This window comes from Rhamphochromis sp. 'chilingali' (assembly GCF_963969265.1).
Source record: "Rhamphochromis sp. 'chilingali' genome assembly, chromosome: 9".
NCBI classification, from domain to species: domain Eukaryota; kingdom Metazoa; phylum Chordata; class Actinopteri; order Cichliformes; family Cichlidae; genus Rhamphochromis; species Rhamphochromis sp. 'chilingali'.
Genome location: NC_137936.1, coordinates 19786147 through 19804742, shown reverse-complemented (window position 1 = coordinate 19804742; position 18596 = coordinate 19786147). Strand labels below are relative to the sequence as shown.

At 40.1% G+C, this 18596-nt stretch overlaps 1 protein-coding gene across 5 annotated transcripts; it reads left to right on the top strand.

The window, feature by feature from the left end:
* The first annotated feature begins 1260 nt into the window (after positions 1 to 1260).
* LOC308403318 (protein polybromo-1-like) lies at positions 1261 to 15685 on the top strand. 5 transcript variants are annotated; one of them, XM_080892625.1, is made up of 30 exons: positions 1268 to 1381; positions 4519 to 4668; positions 4799 to 4896; positions 5014 to 5161; positions 5265 to 5414; positions 6374 to 6490; positions 6576 to 6644; positions 6732 to 6830; positions 6911 to 6996; positions 7088 to 7173; positions 7279 to 7495; positions 7819 to 7960; positions 8153 to 8247; positions 8350 to 8629; positions 9025 to 9130; positions 9224 to 9863; positions 9956 to 10167; positions 10293 to 10478; positions 10587 to 10744; positions 10845 to 11096; positions 11180 to 11325; positions 11590 to 11747; positions 11851 to 12034; positions 12355 to 12556; positions 12646 to 12847; positions 12999 to 13151; positions 13618 to 13779; positions 14156 to 14205; positions 14893 to 15106; positions 15275 to 15685. In XM_080892625.1, exons 2-30 carry the CDS (start codon positions 4528 to 4530, stop codon positions 15436 to 15438), a joined length of 4917 nt encoding a protein of 1638 aa, XP_080748751.1. In that variant the 5' UTR covers positions 1268 to 1381; positions 4519 to 4527; the 3' UTR covers positions 15439 to 15685. The 5 variants fall into 5 exon arrangements, 4 of the variants coding, with proteins under 4 accessions (XP_080748750.1, XP_080748751.1, XP_080748749.1 ...); XM_080892623.1 differs by lacking the exon at positions 13618 to 13779 and having other exon boundaries at positions 12999 to 13067; XM_080892622.1 differs by lacking the exon at positions 13618 to 13779.
* Positions 15686 to 18596: the final 2911 nt, after the last annotated feature.

Here is an 18596-nt window from a genome sequence, read left to right as displayed (position 1 = left end):
TGCTATTTCACATAATTCCCATGTCCTCCAAGATCCTATTGTTTTTTGCCATCTCTTATCAAACAGGAGGCTGAGCTGGAGGTGGAAAAGCTGAAGATGCTAAGACTTTTATCGGGAGTGACCACAACTGACAGCTCAGGCTGAGCAGTTTGGAGAGAAAGGTAGAGAGGCAAGACTGAGAAGGCTTGGACGTTCTCACCGGGGACGGTGGAGATATTGGACAAAAGATGTTAAATATGCCATTTAACATGCCATTCATGGATTTAGTGATGGAGGACATTCAGAGGGTTGGTTGTCAAAGAGAACGCTAGGGATAGGGTGAGGGTGGAGGCTGATGATTCACTGTGGTGACCACTGGTTGCAGCCAAAAGAGGAAGAAAACATTGTTGATATATTTTAAAGCATTTTTAAACTTCATGTGCAAATACTGCAAAAAAAAAGTAAACGAAGAAGAAAAAGCCATGACATAACATTATGGATGTAATATCCATTGGAGGTAGAGCCGGTCATCTACTAATCAGAAGGTTTGTGGTTCAATGGTTTAACTGGCTGCTCCAGTCTGCATGCCAAATATCCGCGGCCAGATTCTAACTCCAAGTTCTTATCCGATCCATCCATTGGAGTATAAATAAATAAATAAATGAATGAATGAATGAATGATTGAAAGAAAGAAAGAAAGAAAGAAAGAAAGAAAGAAAGAAAGAAAGAAAGAAAGAAAGAAAGAAAGAAAGAAAGCATAGAAAAAAAATTATGAATAGGTAAATGAGGAATGTTGTATAAAGAGCTTGAGTGCTCAGGTAGAGTAGAAAAGCGCTATATAAGAACCAGTCCATTTACCATTGTTTTTCTTGACTGAATGTGGCAAAATGAGTTTGTGTGAATATGGCACAAACATGGGCTAATACGTGGAAAGTTACTGCTTAATGTAACTGGAGTTACAGTTTAGGTAAGTCTGACAGCTCAATAGGTTTTTTGACTAACAACAATGAGGTTTTAATGGCGCAGTAAAAGTTAGTAAAATAATTTTGAACTAACCGGAAGTCCATTTGCGCTCCTTTTCAAGTCCAGTTTGACCCTTTTTATTTATAATTCTGGCATGGGACAGTTTATATATACTAAAGTAGTCCCTTTTATGTCAACTCCTTATCGAACAAACCCCACAGTAAAGTGACAAGAGAAGAAAAGAAATTACAATAATGTAAATGCGCATGTATAACTACGTCAAATCCATCTGCGCTTTTATTGTGAAGGTAAGCAAACGGAAATAAAGGTTACATTGGCGAGAACGTTACAGTTCTGTCCCCCTACCTAAAATCGATAAGTGATTGGCTTACTTGATGGTTAAGATTTTGTGGGTGTAGTGCTGTCGTGTTCACAAAAGGTAAGCACACAGCCATGTCAAGTTGTAAAACGTGTGTGTATGTTTTTTCTCTCCTTATACAAGTGTCGTCGGTGCACATAACGGTAGCTTTGTAACGTTAGTCGTCGTTACAGTGATGTCTTTGTCTAGGCTTTAACCCACCAGGTAACGTTAAGGCTAACCGTTAACTGTAGCTAAGGCTAGCTGCTCCGAGGTGCGTACCTGTCCACGCTGAGTGACAGACACTCAGGTGTGTGGACAGCTGCCGTTCTGCATGCTAGGCTGCTGATGTGTGCACGCTGGACGGCAGCCTGTGCGCAGCTGCTGGGGAGCATTAAGGGAGAGCTGTTAACATTCTTGGCGAGTCAGACCTCCAGACATACCAGCATCATTGCCGCGCACTAAGCGAAATGTCATTCGAGGTGAAAGCAGTGAGCTGCAGCATTTAACAACGTAAAATAAGGTACTTAAAACCTACTAGGAGAGCAGAGGGTTTGTTTATTTTTATTTTATTTTTTAAACACCTTCATTTTCCTAGTTCTCCTCTCCCGAAAGTATATGTTAAATACCTTTAAATTCATCATTTAAGGCTCCAACGTGCCTTTTTGGTCCTCCTTCCACTGTACACAGTGCCAATAGTATATTTTTTATTACAGTTATTGACATTTCTGCGTTAGGCCTATTGTTTGATATCACATATGTATGAGGATCACTGCTGTTTACTCTGTAAATGGGTACAGTTAGTTTAAGAGGCAGACTAAGCTTTCTACTACTACTGCTTTTCTACAGGGATATAGCAGCCAAAAATCTGCATTACATTTACTGAGAGCAGTGGCCAGTGTTCACCTATGGTGCTGCATAAATCCTACTTTGGCTGTTTCACAAAGAGGAATGAATGACAACAATAATACTGATCATTTGGTACTTTGTCATTTTACACATTAGCGTTGGTACAAGAATTAACAGTTGAGCATCCTCACTTTCTGTACATTAAAGAATACTCCTGTATAATGTAAAAATGTCATGTATAATATAAAAGTAAACATAAGAAGACAAAATGTGTGTATTTCAGAATCCACACTTTAAATGGATATGTATGTATTAAATAAAATGTAAGCTATGGGCTATATTGACTTGGGGTACAGTGATGCGGTATTTTAGAGATGGGTTTGGATTCTACAGGCTGGTTTGCATGTTCTGCCTGCAACTGTGTGGGCTTCTTCTGGGTACACAGTCTACACGCAGTCGTTGGTTTTAAATGGGTGTGAATGTCAGTTAGATGATGGGTATCAAGTACACCCTACGTGAACATACACTCACTAACCTCTTTATTACATAAAACTGTCCAAGTCCTTGTTAATATAACTAATATACAATCAGCAAATCACATGGGACTGCAGTTTATTCAATAATGCAAAGATCAAGTAGACGTAATCAGGATGACCAGCTGAAGTTCAAACCGTGCATCAGAATTGGGTGAAAAAAGGTGATTTAATTACTTTGAACATGGTATGTTTGTTGGTGCAAGACTGGCTGTTTCAGAAACTGCTGATCTACTGGGATTTACCCAACCATCTTTAGGGATTTACAGAGAATGATCCGAAAAAGGAAAAATATCCAGTGCGGGCAATTCTCTGGATAAAAATGCCTCGTTGATGCCAGAGGGTAGAGGAGAATAGCTTTGAGCTGATAGGAAGGGAAAGATAACTCAAATAACCACTCATTACAACCAAGGTATGCAGAAGATCATCTCTGAATGCAAATCACGTTGAACCTTGTCAAATCACCATGCCTTATATTCATGGTTAAGCCTGATTGTGGTGTTGTAATGAGGCCGGTGATATTTTCTTGACCCACTTCAACCCCTTCTTAAACTGAGCATCGCCTAAATACCACAACCTACCTGAGTAATGTTTCTGACCATGTCCATCCCTTTATGACCATAGTGCATCCATCTTCTGATGCCTGCTTCCAGCAGGATAATGTGCAATGTCACAAAACCGGTTTCTTGAAAATGACAGTGCACTGAAATGGTCGCCACAGTCACCAGATCTTGATTGAATAAAGGACCTTTGCGATGTGGTAGAACGGCATATTGGTATTATGGATATACAGCCCATAAATCTGCAGCAACTATGTGATGCTATCATGTCAATATGGGCCAAAATCTCAGAGGAATGTTTCCAGCACATTGTTAGATCGACGTCACAAAGAATTATTGTATTTCTGAAGGCAAAAGGGAGGCCAGCCTAGTACTAGCGAGATGTACCTAATAAAGTGCCTGTTGAGTGCATGTGTAAAGGAAAAAATGTGGGTTTGAGGAAGAACTTTGAGTTGGGAATAAGATTAGTAACTACTAACTGAACTACTGTAACTAATACTAATAACTATTGCTGAACCCCCGCGGAGTGACAGTGGATCATTTCAGTGGGAGTCTCTCATGCTCCCCATTCTCATACTCATTTAAGCTTTACTTGCTTAGATTTTTAATCATTTTCATAACTATTAGTCATACAGTGTGGTTGTGTGTACAACAAAGGGTTTGCGGAAATTGTTTTCACTGACGTTCTTGATTTTACTGAGACTCCTTTAACTAAATACTTAATTGCTTTTACTATAACGAGAAGTAACATCATTTATTGCTAGTTTTTCAAAGTGAAAGTGTATGCCAGAAATCCAGAATACTTGAGAAACCTGCATTTTCTTGTTAAATCAAGAAAACGAGAGCCACACTGTATGCTTCGAGCCTGATTTCTTTGTTTATTTTCTGCCCTTTTCATGCCATTTGCAGTACATGTTGCGCTTAAGGATGAGAGGATCTGTCAAGAAGGGGAAGAGACCAGTTCTAAACCTTAAGGCAACTTTATGTTTAATACATGAAATCATCTTAGTGAGATTTTGAGACCACGTTATCTGTAGGTATAGGAAATCACACGTCAAATTGTTATTTTATGTTCATCCCTTTTGACTCCAAGGAAAGTCACAGCAGCACCGCCGTGAACAGCTGGCAAATCTTTTGACTTCATAATATCAGTTTATAATTTTCATGAGTGACAATCTAATCATCTGCTTCTGATACAGTACAACTGAGTATAGCTCTGTTATTTCTGTGCATTATTTCCCAAATGCTGTTACTTAATTGGACTTTGTCTTCTCAGGGGTTCGTCATGGCCTTGAAAAGGAGAAGGGCGACGTCTCCCTCTAGCAGTGTGAGTGGAGGAGATTTTGACGATAGCCAGGCTTCATCGTTAGTGCCTTCATTTGGGAGAAAGAGGAGAAGGACCTCAAACATTCCTACTGTGGATCCTGTAATTTTACAAATTTCAGTTACCATTTCTTAAAAAATGAACTGTGAGAATTATAGTGCCACACTGACCGTAAGTATTTAATGATGAAAAGGGTGTGGGTGTTTTTAAGTGTTTAAATTTTGCCTTACAGATCGCTGTATGCCACGAACTGTACAACACAATCAGAGATTACAAGGATGACCAGGGGAGGATGTTGTGTGAGCTCTTCATTAGAGCCCCGAAAAGGAGGTGATGAGAGGGATGAGTGATCATTAGATATACTTACATTATTAAAATCCTATAATAGCAATCCCAAAATGTGAAGTTGAATACAAACATTACAAAAAAAGTCTAATTTTCCTACAGGAATCAGCCAGACTATTACCACGTGGTGTCTCAGCCTATTGACATGATGAAGATCCAGCAAAAATTAAAGATGGAGGAGTACGATGATGTTGAACAACTAACTAGTGACTTTCAACTTTTATTCAACAATGCAAAGACTTATTATAAGGTAACAAATAGATATTTCTACTCTAAATGGTTTAACATATTTGTAAAGGAAGTGTAAGGTCCAGAGTATGAACATAAAATTAATTTGTCTTGCCCTAATGTAGTCGGACAGTCCAGAATACAGAGCAGCCTGCAAACTGTGGGACCTTTACCTGCGCACCAAAAATGAGTTTGTTCAGCGAGGGGAATATGATGAAGATGATGAAGATGGATATGATGCACAAGACAACCCTGGAGGATCTACCGAAGATGAGGTGCATTTTAGGGATACATTGTTATTCTTCAGTATAAGCCATCTACTGGCCAGAATCAGCATTGAATCATCTCTCTGTATTTTGTTAGTAATCAGCAAAGCTAACCCTCAGTTGCATTTTTACTACAGCTCTAGTTAGTGTAGTTTTGATCAAAGCTAAAAATTATGTTAGCCATATTAGCCCTGCAACAACTGGAGTGTCCCATTCTTTGCACTATTCCACACTTGCATATGTATGAAGTATTTCACTGGGTTTTCAGTTTTCCATGGGATTGGCAAACAGAAAAGTTTGATTTGGGCTATTTGAAGTTTATACTCAGGTTATTTGATTTGCTTTACTTACCGTCACAGCTATTTTTAATATTTTACCAGCGCTAAACTCACCAAAAGACCAAAACCAAAAATCTACAAACATGAGGTTGCTGTGTTAAAATATGAGTCACACAAGCAAACTAACCAATAAATGCAGCAACAGAGTAACAGGTCGTTGCTTTGTTTTCTGACTGCAGCCTACAGTTAAAATGATAATGATCAATTAATGCCATTGTGCTCTTTAAACAGCAAGATTTCTCCAGGGGTTAATTTGTTAATAAAGCTGATCACTTTTATGTGTAGTAATAATGAGAAAATTAATCATGAATTACAAAATTTTTTAATAGAAAGTGTGATTAAATTTTAATGCATTATGTAAACTTTATACCAAGATACTAACACTGATCTTTGCAGAAGAAGTAGCGACCGGATAGGACTTTAAATTTTTCTGAAGATATTGCAGTTGCAGTTCTGTCATGTGAAACATTTAGCTCATCTGTTTTAAGGACTTTTAAACTCAGTCCCAGCAATAACAGATCTAAAAGCCATCTTTTACTGTGTCAGTAAAGAGAATACGGTCTACGGCTGACATGACTAAAGATGATACTGTATTTTGCTGCTTGACTCATGTAAATACTTGCATATCAGAGTGCACCTACCTGTTTGAAAGAAGTCCTTGAGCAGCTCCTTGATGCTGTGGTGTCGTACACTGAGCCCACTGGTCGCCTTGTCAGCGAGCTGTTCCAGAAGCTTCCCTCCAAAATGGTACGAGAACCTCGAGTATGACTTGTAAAATGAAACATAAAATACGTTTGTTTAGTTTGATTTGCAGTTTGCCCTTTTCATTTAGCAATACCCAGATTATTATGCCATCATTAAGGAACCAATAGATCTGAAAATCATCGCTCAAAAGATTCAGGTACGCTTATATTTTCCTGTTAAATTCTGATTTAGTGTTTTTAAATATTTTCTTAATGAAATGTCCAACCAATACTTTTGCTTTTAGTTGGGCCATTACAGGAGTGTCAATGCCATGGCTAAGGACATAGACTTGTTGGTCAAGAATGCAAAAACCTACAATGAGCCTGGATCACAGGTGTTTAAGGTCAGGGTGCATCTGAAAGCACGATACAGGCTATTGCTGGTGTCCAAGACACTAACTTGTGACTTGCTGTTGTCTTGCAGGATGCAAACACCATTAAAAAGATTTTTGCACAAAAGAAGTCAGAGATAGAACACGGAGAGCCAATCAAGTCCAGCATTCGTATCAGGTACTTAACACCTGGAATAATGTAGAGAGAAGTTGTGTTAACTGTGTGGTTTTGACTCGGCTCTTTAAATTTTTCTGTCTGTCTTTGCAAGGAATAGAAGATCTGCACAGGGAGACCGCCTCTCAGCTATCACCATGGCTCTTCAGTATGAAAGTGATGAGGAAGGCATACTCTCCGGTACATCATCATCTCATTGTTAAACTGTTGGATGTTGATTAAGTTGCTCTTTACGGTGTTGTAACAGAGATTAGCCATTAGCCATTTATCTCCTGTGTTTGACAGGGTCTGTCCACTATGATGAGGGAGAATCAGAGGCAGAGAGTATGACCTCTAACATGGACATGAGTAATCCCATCTTCCAGCTGTATGAAGCTGTGCGTGGTGCCAGGAACAGCCAGGGCCAGCTGATTTCTGAGCCTTTCCTGCAGCTACCGTCCAGGAAAGACTACCCAGACTACTACCACCAGATTAGTCAGCCCATCTGCCTTCATCAGATCAAGTATGACAGAACTGTGTTTTCATAGTGCTGTTTTCATGCTCTTAAACTTGTTTTTTTTTTAATTTTGGCAAAATTATTTGTAGTTCACAATTTAAAGAAATCAAGAAAGAAAACTTCATTTTCTTATATTGGCAAATATCAGCTCGTTTTGTTCCTCATTTGTTCTTCAATGTTTTCATCAATGATTTGTTTTATTTTTTTTTTCACCTGCATCCTGTCTTTTTTATCTTATGTGGGAAAATGTGGCATCAAACACACTCACTGTACAGTTCAGTTTTCCTGTGCCCTCCTTCCCAAATGTGAGAGCCCATAATTCCCCACAGGAACAAGATGAAAAACAACGAGTATGAGAGTGTTGAGCACATCGACTCAGATCTGACATTGATGTTTGAGAATGCCAAGCGCTACAACGTTCCTCACTCTTCCATCTACAAGCGTGCTCTAAAACTTCAGCATATTCAGCAGGTCAGTGCCTGCCTGTTCCTTGTAGTTGTGCGTCTATGTTGGATTTGCTTGGACATTCTCTTTAAAAAAGAGCTCCTTTATGGATTATTAAAGATTACACCTTTCTGCCAGTTTTGTGGTGTTTTGTTTTGTTGGTTTTTTTTGTTAAAGAATTATTGTAACTCCGGATTGTTTTTATCACCTTTCACCTAGATGAAGAGAAAGGAGCTTTTACAGAGAGATGATGATGATGGCGACAGCATGCTCTCCTCTGCCACCTCTGACACCAGTAGCACAAAAAGAAAAAGGTGCACTTTGTCACGTACTTGTTGAATTCTCTAAAGTTGGTCATTTCTTGGAAAGGGGATACCTGTGTGACAGTTCTTTGGTGGTTTCTCTCTGGCTTCTAGTCACAAGAAGAATACGAAGAAAAACAGGATGAAAGCTCTCTTTGCTGCTGTGAATGAGGCGCGAGAAGCTGGCACTGGTCGCAGATTGTGTGACCTCTTCATGGTCAAGCCTTCGAAGAAGGACTATCCCGACTACTACAAAGTCATCCTGGAACCAATGGACCTGAGGACCATAGAGCACAATATCCGCTCAGACAAGTACCTTACCGAAGACTCAATGCTGGAAGATATGAAGCTGATGTTCCGCAATGCGCGACACTACAATGAGGAAGGCTCTCAGGTTTGATGCGCCTCCCTTTTTTTGATACATTTTAGAGATCCCAGTTATTTGTTCTATATTTTCTAAAGTTAAAGAAGCTGATTTGTTTCTTGTTCCTGAAGACAAGTCCTTCTTTCACTATTAGAGTAGATAGTATGACAAAAATTAAAAGCTCAAAGGTCTCCTTTGAGCTTTTAATTATTATCAATCATATACACACACCTATGAGCTTGAAGCTCAGACTTTATTTATTAAGACCAGATATCTTTGATATCATCATCTAAGCCATGCAGTTCTGTCAGCGGAGCCACTTCAAATCTTTTGTTTGCAAGGGGCAGCCAATCAAAGGAAAGTTGGCTTGTTTGACACAGAGATTGAACCTAGAGGGGGTCTACCCTGAACTTCTGTATCTGTAGGTTTACAACGATGCAGACGTCCTAGAGAAGATCATGAAAGACAAGCGCAAAGAGCTTGGCCCAGCAACTGATGATGATGACATGATGTCCCCAAAGTTGAAAATAAGTATGTCACTCAAGTAACATAATCAAACAATATATGCAAGTATGTAAATTTCTTATCTGTCAAGAATTAGAAATGTTCCTACTTCTGTTGCAGGAAAGAACAGCATTACTCTAAAGAAGTCAAAGTATTTAACACCTCTACAGCAGAAACTGCATGAACTGTACGAAGCTGTCAAGAACTACACTGATAAGCGGGGCCGTCGTCTCAGCACGATCTTCCTGCGGTTGCCTTCTCGTGCTGAGCTGCCTGACTATTACATTGCCATCAAGAAACCTGTGGACATGGAGAAGATCAGGAGCCACATGTTGGCTAACAAGTACCAGGATGTAGATGCTCTGGTTGAGGACTTGGTGCTCATGTTCAACAACGCCTGCACTTACAATGAGCCAGAGTCTCTGATTTACCGCGACGCTCTGTTGCTGCACAGGGTGCTGTTAGAGACGAGGCGTGACCTGGAGGGAGGAGAGGATGCCCATGTCCCCGATGTGCCTCGCCTCATCCAGGAACTCATTCGCAGCCTCTTTGTTTCTGTGCTCGGCCACCAAGATGATGAGGGACGTTGTTACAGCGATTCACTCGCTGAGATCCCAGCTGTTGATCCCGCTAACCCAGAGAAGCCATCGCTCAATTTTGAGATTATCAGAAATAATGTGGATCGAGGCCATTACAAGAGGTTGGATGTATTTCAGGACCACATGTTTGAAGTGTTGGAGAAGGCCAGAAGACTGAATCGGTAAAGTATTGCTGAACATTGTACACAAAACCAAATCAGTGCTTATTATTAAAAGAAGCAGAAGTTAGTGTTACACCATTTGTTCATTACAGGACAGACTCAGAGATCTTTGAAGATGCTGTGGAGCTGCAGCAGTTCTTCATACGTATCAGAGATGAACTGTGTAAGAACGGAGAGATCTTGATGTCCCCAGCGCTCAGCTATACTTCTAAGCATCTGCATAGTGATGTCGAAAAGGAGAAGAAAGAGAAGCTCCCTAAGGAGTTTGAAGAAGACAAAATTAAGAGAGAAGAGGAGAAAATCGGTATTATGTCAAACATGTCAAACACTTTATGTATTAAAACTAAAAGTCCATAAAAAGTGCTATCATAGACTACCATGCATCTGTGCATATAGCCTTGTTTTGCTGAATATGTGGTGAATTCACAGAAGCAGAGAAGAGGGAGGATCCTGTTGGAGGATCATGGCAGTCGGGCCTACAGCGCACATACAGTCAGGACTGCAGCTTCAAGGACAGTATGTACCATGTGGGCGACTACGTGTACGTGGAGCCTGCGGAGCCTAACCTCCAGCCCCATATAATCTACATTGAGCGTCTTTGGCAAGACAACACCGGTCAGTCTCTTAACACTAACTAAATTGTTTTGTCATTAAAACAAAAAATCATATTGATATTTTCAGGCAGTAAAACTGAGTAAGTTTTTCTACCGCTTATACACACAGGGGAAAAGTGGCTGTATGGCTGCTGGTTCTATAGGCCAAATGAAACATTTCATCTGGCTACAAGGAAATTCCTGGAGAAGGAAGTTTTTAAGAGTGACTATTATAACAAAGCTCCTGTCAGCAAGATTATGGGAAAATGTGTGGTCATGTTTGTGAAGGTAATTCACTGCTTTTTTGTTCTTTTTAGATTAATAATAGGTTTTGTTTTATGGCCATTTTTTGTTTTGTTTATTGTTTTAAATGCGTTTTTCATTGAAGGAATACTTCAAGCTTCATCCTGAAGGCTTCAGAGCGGAGGATGTTTATGTCTGTGAGTCCCGTTACTCTGCCAAGTCCAAGTCCTTCAAAAAGATCAAGATGTGGACGATGCCCTTGAGCTCTGTCCGGTTTGTTCCCAGAGAGGTACCCCTTCCTGTAGTCCGTGTGGCATCCATTTTTGCCCAGAAACAAGAGGAGAAGCCACCAGAGATTGCAGATGAAAGCAAGATTACAAATGGTATAATAGACAAGGTAAATAGCGATTTGACTGCTTCTATAAAAACTGGTAGTGTGCATATAAGTCTCGCTGTCAGCAAAATGATTTGTGTCTGCAGGAAAGGGAAGATGTGCCATTGGATGTGACCAATGGGGAGCCAGGGTGTCAGTACTACGAGCAACTCTGCTACAACAACCTGTGGCTTAAAGTAGCAGACTTCGTTTACATCGCTTCTCATGGACTTGTGCCCCATCGAGTTGGCAGGTAGCGTAGCTGCTCCTGTGAAAGTTGCGTCAGCATTTCTGTTATGACAGACAAAACTTAGTATTATAATATATTATAATACTAATATTTTTGCTTAGTTATAAAGATGTGCTTACAATTCAATTTTGCTTTTTCCAAACTGCCATTTGGAATATGCCTCATGCTTCCCTGCAGTTATAATAATTGAAACTCTATTGTTTGTATGCTGATCATAGTTAATCAAATGCTTAAAAAACAGCGTCTTTTATATTTTTTATTGAACAGGATTGAGAAAATGTGGATGCGCGATGGAGCGGGTTACTTTTTTGGTCCCATCTTTATTCATCCTGAAGAAACAGAGCACGAACCCACAAAGATGTTCTATAAGAAGGAAGTGTTCCTCAGCAACCTGGAGGAGACTTGTCCCATGACCTGCATCATAGGTACCCTAAACAGAACACCGTCAGCTTTGTGTACTACTTTATGATGATAACATTATCAGAAGAATCCTTAAAAGCATTAATCAAATCTGTTCTCATTTCACAGGAAAGTGTGTCGTGTCGTCCTTCAAAGACTATTTGTCATGTCGGCCGACTGAAGTGCCTGAAGAGAATGTTCTGCTCTGTGAGAGCCGCTACATTGAGAGTGAGAAGCAGATGAAGAAATTCAAAGGTCTGAAGCGCTTCTCACTCTCTGGGAAGGTGCTGGAAGATGAAATCTACTATTTTAGGTGAACAGTCTGTAGGCTATGTATGCCTATCATTGTTGGTTGGTGAAAAATCAAGACGTCTCAGCTATTAAGTGTTAAAGAGCTAAGTAATAAATGTTTTATTGGTCCAAACTGTTTTAAAGACTGGCATAGTTTGCATAGAGACAGCTGATCTTTTCATACTGGATGGTTTTCATTTCTGTGTGTGCTTTAATTTTCTACTGCCATCCGTGTATGTATTTGAGTTACTGAAAGGAGAACTTAAATCAATTAACAAGCTTTTCCTAACTGAAGAATTTATTTGGAAAAGAAGAATAAATTACACTGAATGTCTTGTACAGGAAGCTTATAGTACCCCAGAAGGAGCCATCCCCTCTGTTAGATAGGAAAATTGAGGAACTGGAAGCTAAGTTTGCTGACATGACTGATGAAGAGCTAGAGGATCTTGGGGATGATGATGGCGAGCTAGGGGACCAGACTCTTCCACAGATGCAGTCTTCCATGTCTAGTGACATGGATATCATGCCTTACACTCCTCCGCAGGTTAGTATGAAAGTAATTATTTTAAATAATTTTGAGCAATAATAATTGTGCGGTATTTTTACGGATTATTCCCCTTTGATTGGTTACAGTCCACACCAAAGTCCATAAAAGGGCTTTCAAAGAAGGAAGGCTCAAAGAGGAAGATCAACATGAGCGGTTACATACTGTTCAGCAGTGAGATGCGAGCGGTGATAAAAGCTCAGCACCCAGACTTTTCCTTTGGGGAGTTGAGCCGCCTTGTTGGCACAGAGTGGAGGAACCTGGACAGTTCCAGGAAAGCAGAGTATGAAGGTGAGTATTTTTATTTGATATTCCTATTCAGTTGATAGCATAGAGATTGATTGATGGATTGACTGATTGAATCTATCGATCCACTTATTTATGGCTCACGAATTGTGAATGATAAAGTTAACACCTTATACTTATATTTCTTGTGTTTCAGAGCGAGCAGCAAAAGTGGCTGAGCAACAGGAACGTGAGAGGGCCCAGCATCAGACGTCCCCTAGAGCAGGTACCCCAGTAGGGGCACTGATGGGGGTGGTGCCTCCCCCAACCCCCATGGGGATGCTAAATCCCAGCATGACGCCTGTGTCAGGTAACCCCTCATAGATGCAGATGGATCCCCAGTGCACACTACAAGACTGGAATAAGAAGCTTAACTGCTAGAATTACTCACATCTTCAATTTTTTGTTTTCATTTTGCTGTGATTTCCTTTTATATTGCCTCTAACATTATTTCACCTAATTCATAAACTTAAATTGTGCATAACACCCATTATGCATCACCCAGACACATAATAAAAATCGTAGAATCTGCATTTCAATTGGGTCATGGAGTGTCCTACACATGAAAGGGTGGTATACACCATTTAAGGGTTTATACGGTAAAATGAATGCTTGGCCATGCTGCACATACACTAAAACGATTTCATGCACATTTCCCATTTGTGTGACCTTTTCCATTCATTTATATATAGTAACATATAACTGCATGCCTGGTAGTGAATGCATGTTTGACTAATGCATGTTGCTGTTTTGTGTTACTACTGTTCCTTCCTAAGAAGGTAGGATGGGTGCATATAGGTCAGCTATGATGCCCCTGCAAGGACATGTTGAAGGCATGGTTAGTATGACTGGCATACCACCACATCACATGGGGGTGCCTGTCTTTCCCCAACATCTCCTGCGCGTTATGCCTGGGTTCCCTGGAATACCATACTTTGGTAAGAGTGCTGTCATAGCCACACCACCTGTCAAGCAGTTGCTTCCTGTCTACCAATCTGACTTGCTGGAGGGGCTACCTGTACCAATAGGCTGAGGTCCTTAAGTTGATGACTAGACAGCTGAGAGCGCATAGTCTCATCAAGGACTTGGGTATTTATGCAGCTCATTACCAACAGACCTGATGGTAATGTGTTAACATAACCTTGATTATGATGCTAATAAATCCACATGTGATCATCTTTTTAACGATTGGCATTTCTGAACTTGCTAAAAACACCGGTTAATTTCTAGTATTGTATTTTTAACATAGTATTTGGAATATAAACCAGTAGCACTTGGCTGGCTCCAATTTGTCATGGATTAATATCTTCACAGGTATCAATGGAGTAGGTGGACCTGGAGCAGGAAGTGTTCATGGATCTCAGGTAATCAGTTGGGCTCTGAAAAAGAAATCCCTTAAAACTGTATATAAGATTTGTGTCTAGGTATAGTTTGCAACCTTGATGCAGATGTGTGTTTTGGATATAAGCCTGGAAATCATCAGGTCATTGGTTTAAAGTTTACATCAAACAATTTCAATACAGAGTACCTGAAAAACTTCTTTAATGTTTGCACTTTATTTAGCTCCCTCCAAGAAAGTGTACCTTTATACCATTTGCATTTTTACACCTCAGAGTTTGTGGATCCGCTAAATCGTGAACGAGATGACGTAGGAGTTTGGAATTGATACCACAGGTATATCTACTAATAATTTTGGACAAGTTCGAATTCTGGTGACCTTGATCTTAAGGTCAGAGGTCAACCTTTCTGAAAATCTTGTAAATACAGTAATTCAAGAAGGAAGTCACCTAGGTTTATCAAATTTATACCATACTTGCATCTACTAGGAGGGGTAGCAGTGGCAGCTGCCAATATTTTATAGCTTTGTATACATGTCAGTACTGATGATGATCAAATGTAATGTGAATGTCCTTTTTATATTTTTTTCCTGCTTGTAAAACCCTTTCAACCTCCACATGTGATATTGGGCTGTATAAAGAAATTGAGTGGAATTGAGCTGAATTATAGTTTGAATCAGAGAAATAATGGAGTTCTTGCATTGTTATGTTTAGATGGGTTTGGTTGGCCCAGGACAGCAGGCTCCACCACCGTACCCTGGTCAGGCTCAGATGGGACAACCTGCACTGCAGCAGCCATCCACCCCAGTGTTTGTGTCCCCGCCTGCCAAAAATCAGCGGGTGCTCCACTCTGAGGCTTACCTGAGATACATCGAGGGCCTTACAGCAGAATCCTCAACTGTTAGCAAGTGGGACCAAGCTCTCTCAGGTTCATTTTATACTTCAATAGTTAGTCATTCAGCCTACATAGAAAGGTAGTTACAGTAGTAGAAATATCTTCACATGCTGCGCGTATTTCTTATCCATGAATACCAATATTTTGTTTAATTGTACTTTTTTCATATTCATCTTTGATTTAATGTCTTTGCAATTTCAGTTCAAAAACAAGATGTGCGTTTGACAAAAGAGCAAGAGAGCAGACTGCCGTCCCACTGGCTGAAGAGTAAGGGCGCCCACAAGACAATGGCAGATGCACTTTGGCGACTACGTGACCTAATGCTGCGGGATACCCTGAACATCCGTCAGATGCACAACCTGTAGCATGCTCATACTGCGAGCCTCTGTTCCGAAACCTGTGAGACAGGATGAGGGTTAAGCTCACTAAAAAGTCTTTACTTTGTGTTGTCATAATAAAAAGAAATGTTTGCATTCATACAAGCTGCTTTCTGTGTTGATGCTGTTTTCTGTTTTACAGTTTAAATATGCTGTTCAAAGTGCATTATTGTTAATGACTGTCATTCTGTACTGAAGGATTTCACGCGTTCACAATTAAAATGTGAAGAGTTCAGCACGGCTGCATTCCTTGACTGATTTGGTATTTGTTTATGTCTGAGGACCATGACTTGAGAGGTCTACAGCAGCTGTCTGTATCCATTACATTTCAGTAACACATGCTGCACTCCTGCATTTTACACATTGCTCTGAATCATGTTTTCCTAATGGTCGTGTGGCTGAACTTATTCCAGACCTATTATTAGCCTAGAAAAAATGACTTCCTTTTTTCTATTTCTTCCAGTTGCCTTGCTTGGCCCTACTCTCTTGTATACTTTATCTTCCCTGTTCTACTGTGCGGCCACTTCTTTTTCATTTTCAACATGATTAGGAGGTTTTTTTCTTCCTATTTTACCAAGTGTCACCTCCACACATTGTTGTAGTACCTGTTTAGCCCCATGTGTGCCATTCCACCTCCCCCCTTACCAGTGTGCTGGTACCCAAATAAACTCAGTTACCCTCCCCCCACCCAGTCTTCACAGTAAATCTGGCTGGTTCTTTGAACTAAAGTGATGCACACTTTGACTTAGACAGCCAGAAATAGTATAATTCTGATCATTTATCAGTACTGACACTTGTGAGACTCGTGAGACGTCGGGTCCGCGCTTTGTGTTTACATCTTTGTGCGCAGTCCATTTACCTGCTCTCATTTGCTGTTTTAGTTGTTTGGTGGTTGTTGAAAAAGTTTTGTGAGCTTTAACCTGAGATTCTGACGTTTCTGGCAAAATACATTTATATTTAAAAATCAATTCAGGATTTAATGAATCGATATTGTGTTATTCAAGCTAAAATCGATTTGAATCGGAAAATCATTTTTTTAAACCCACCCCTACATTTAATTTTTAGTAGGCACCTTTGAAAACATTCAAGGGCTCCTTACAAACAAATATGTGATATTTAGTTTGCATATTTGGATTATTCCAATGAATGATTAATATATTATGCTAAATCCATACAGATTTTTCAATTTGGATATCATAGAGTTAGTAAACCTCTATTAACATCTGTGAAATGAAATGAAACTGAATTAAAACAAACAAAACATAGATGACATTTTGTACCCTAGGCAACCACCAAGATCCCAGTGCCTACAGACATTGAGTAACACTCAGAAAATATGCTGGTAATTAGATAGTGTTAATAAATATCTTTTACTAAATATGAAAGTTTTTCTACATGTCTTAGCTTATATATGAACAAAATCATTATGAGTGAGAATCTCTTGAATGATGCCACTCAGACATCACTCATACTTGCTCTGTAAGCAGTTCCTGATGAATGGATGGATGGATCTATCTATCTATTTTTTGTCAGCAGATGCGATTTGAAGTGTCTGTGTGGTGCAGCTGGTCTGGTCTGTCTCTAGGCACCTGTAAAAGGTGGAGGCTCACCAGGACATACACAGCTCACAAGCTCCTGGCTCTGTCCACTCCTCTGTAGAAGGGTTTCTCTGAGAGGGGAAGGGCAGTGAGGCACAGCTCCCCGTTCCCCAACACCCCCCACGAGGCCACCACTTCTTAGGGAAACCCTCTGCAGAGGAGTCATGAGAGCCAGGAAGTTGTGAGTTGTGTATGTCTACTCAGGCACCATTCATACCTGCTCTGTAAGCAGTCCCTTTCAGAAGGAGGGGGCACTGAGAGTTTAAAGGCTTTATTTAAAAAAAATGTGTATATAATGTTTATATAATGTCATTGAATATTTTAACTCCACTCGGTCCCGACAGGTGGCCACCCCTTCCTGAGCCTGGTTCTGTCGGAGGTTTCTCCCCGTTAAAAAGGAGTTTTTCCTCCCCACTGTTGCCAAGTGCTTGCTCATTGGCGATTTTGTTGTTTGTTTTTTTAAAGCAACCACTGATAAGTTCACTGGCATCAAATTTAGAACTCAGCAAATATGTAAATGGATGATTTGTCATCAAGTGAGGAATCATCCATTTAAAACACATTTGTAAGTCATGTTTAGTTGTATCTAAATATGATTTCTGGGACACTAAGGCCAATCACAGACTAATTTGGCCAATGGGGAAAAAATAAATTTAAAAAATAGAAATTGATGCATATTTTTGCATATCTTATTTGTGTGGCATAGGGTTATGACCGGTGTGGCGCAATTTACCTGGCAGAAAAGTAACGTGGACCTAATGTTTAACATCAGAATCACTTTTACGGTAGTACAAAGAAATTAGCCACAGTTGCGTTAATAATATGCACATCTACTGCTGTCCCAGGTTTGAATGGTAGTCAAAATGGAGAGATATTTGACAGTTATGAAAAGAAAAACGTGTTGCATCTGAGACAAATGAGGCAAGTGCCGATAATAGCCAAAAAATAAGCCAGGAGAGGCACTGAGCCAGGAGCTCATACTCTCTGGAGCTTTAAATACGGTGTCAAGTATGCTCGATGAGATGAATGCTGCAAATATTAAAGGCTGTCCCTCTCTCCAATGACACAGTTGCAAGGCGCATATGTGATATTTCATGTGACACTGAAGAACAACTCATTGATGCGCTGAAGGACAGACTTTTTGCATTACAAGTAGGCTACAGACAGCAACAAAGACTGTCTGTTAATTGCTTATGTGTGCTTTGTCATGTCAGAGTCTCTGTGTGAGGATTTGCTTTTTTGCAAGTATGTCTCAAGTAGAGTGACAGCTGATGAGCTCTTCAAGCTTCTTGACTGTTATCTTACAGAACATGACCTTCAATCGGACAACTGTGTGAGAATTTGCATGGATGGTGGACAAACTATGGCAGGGAAAAAGAAGGGGTTGCGCGCACTTATCAAAAAAGTCTCACCAAATGCGCAATGGACACGCTGCCTGGTACACAGAGAACCCCTCGCATCGAGGCAGATTAACCCCGAACTCAAGACTGTTTTAAGCAACGTTGTTGCTGTGGTGAATTTCATGAAAACAAGACCCCTCAGCGCACA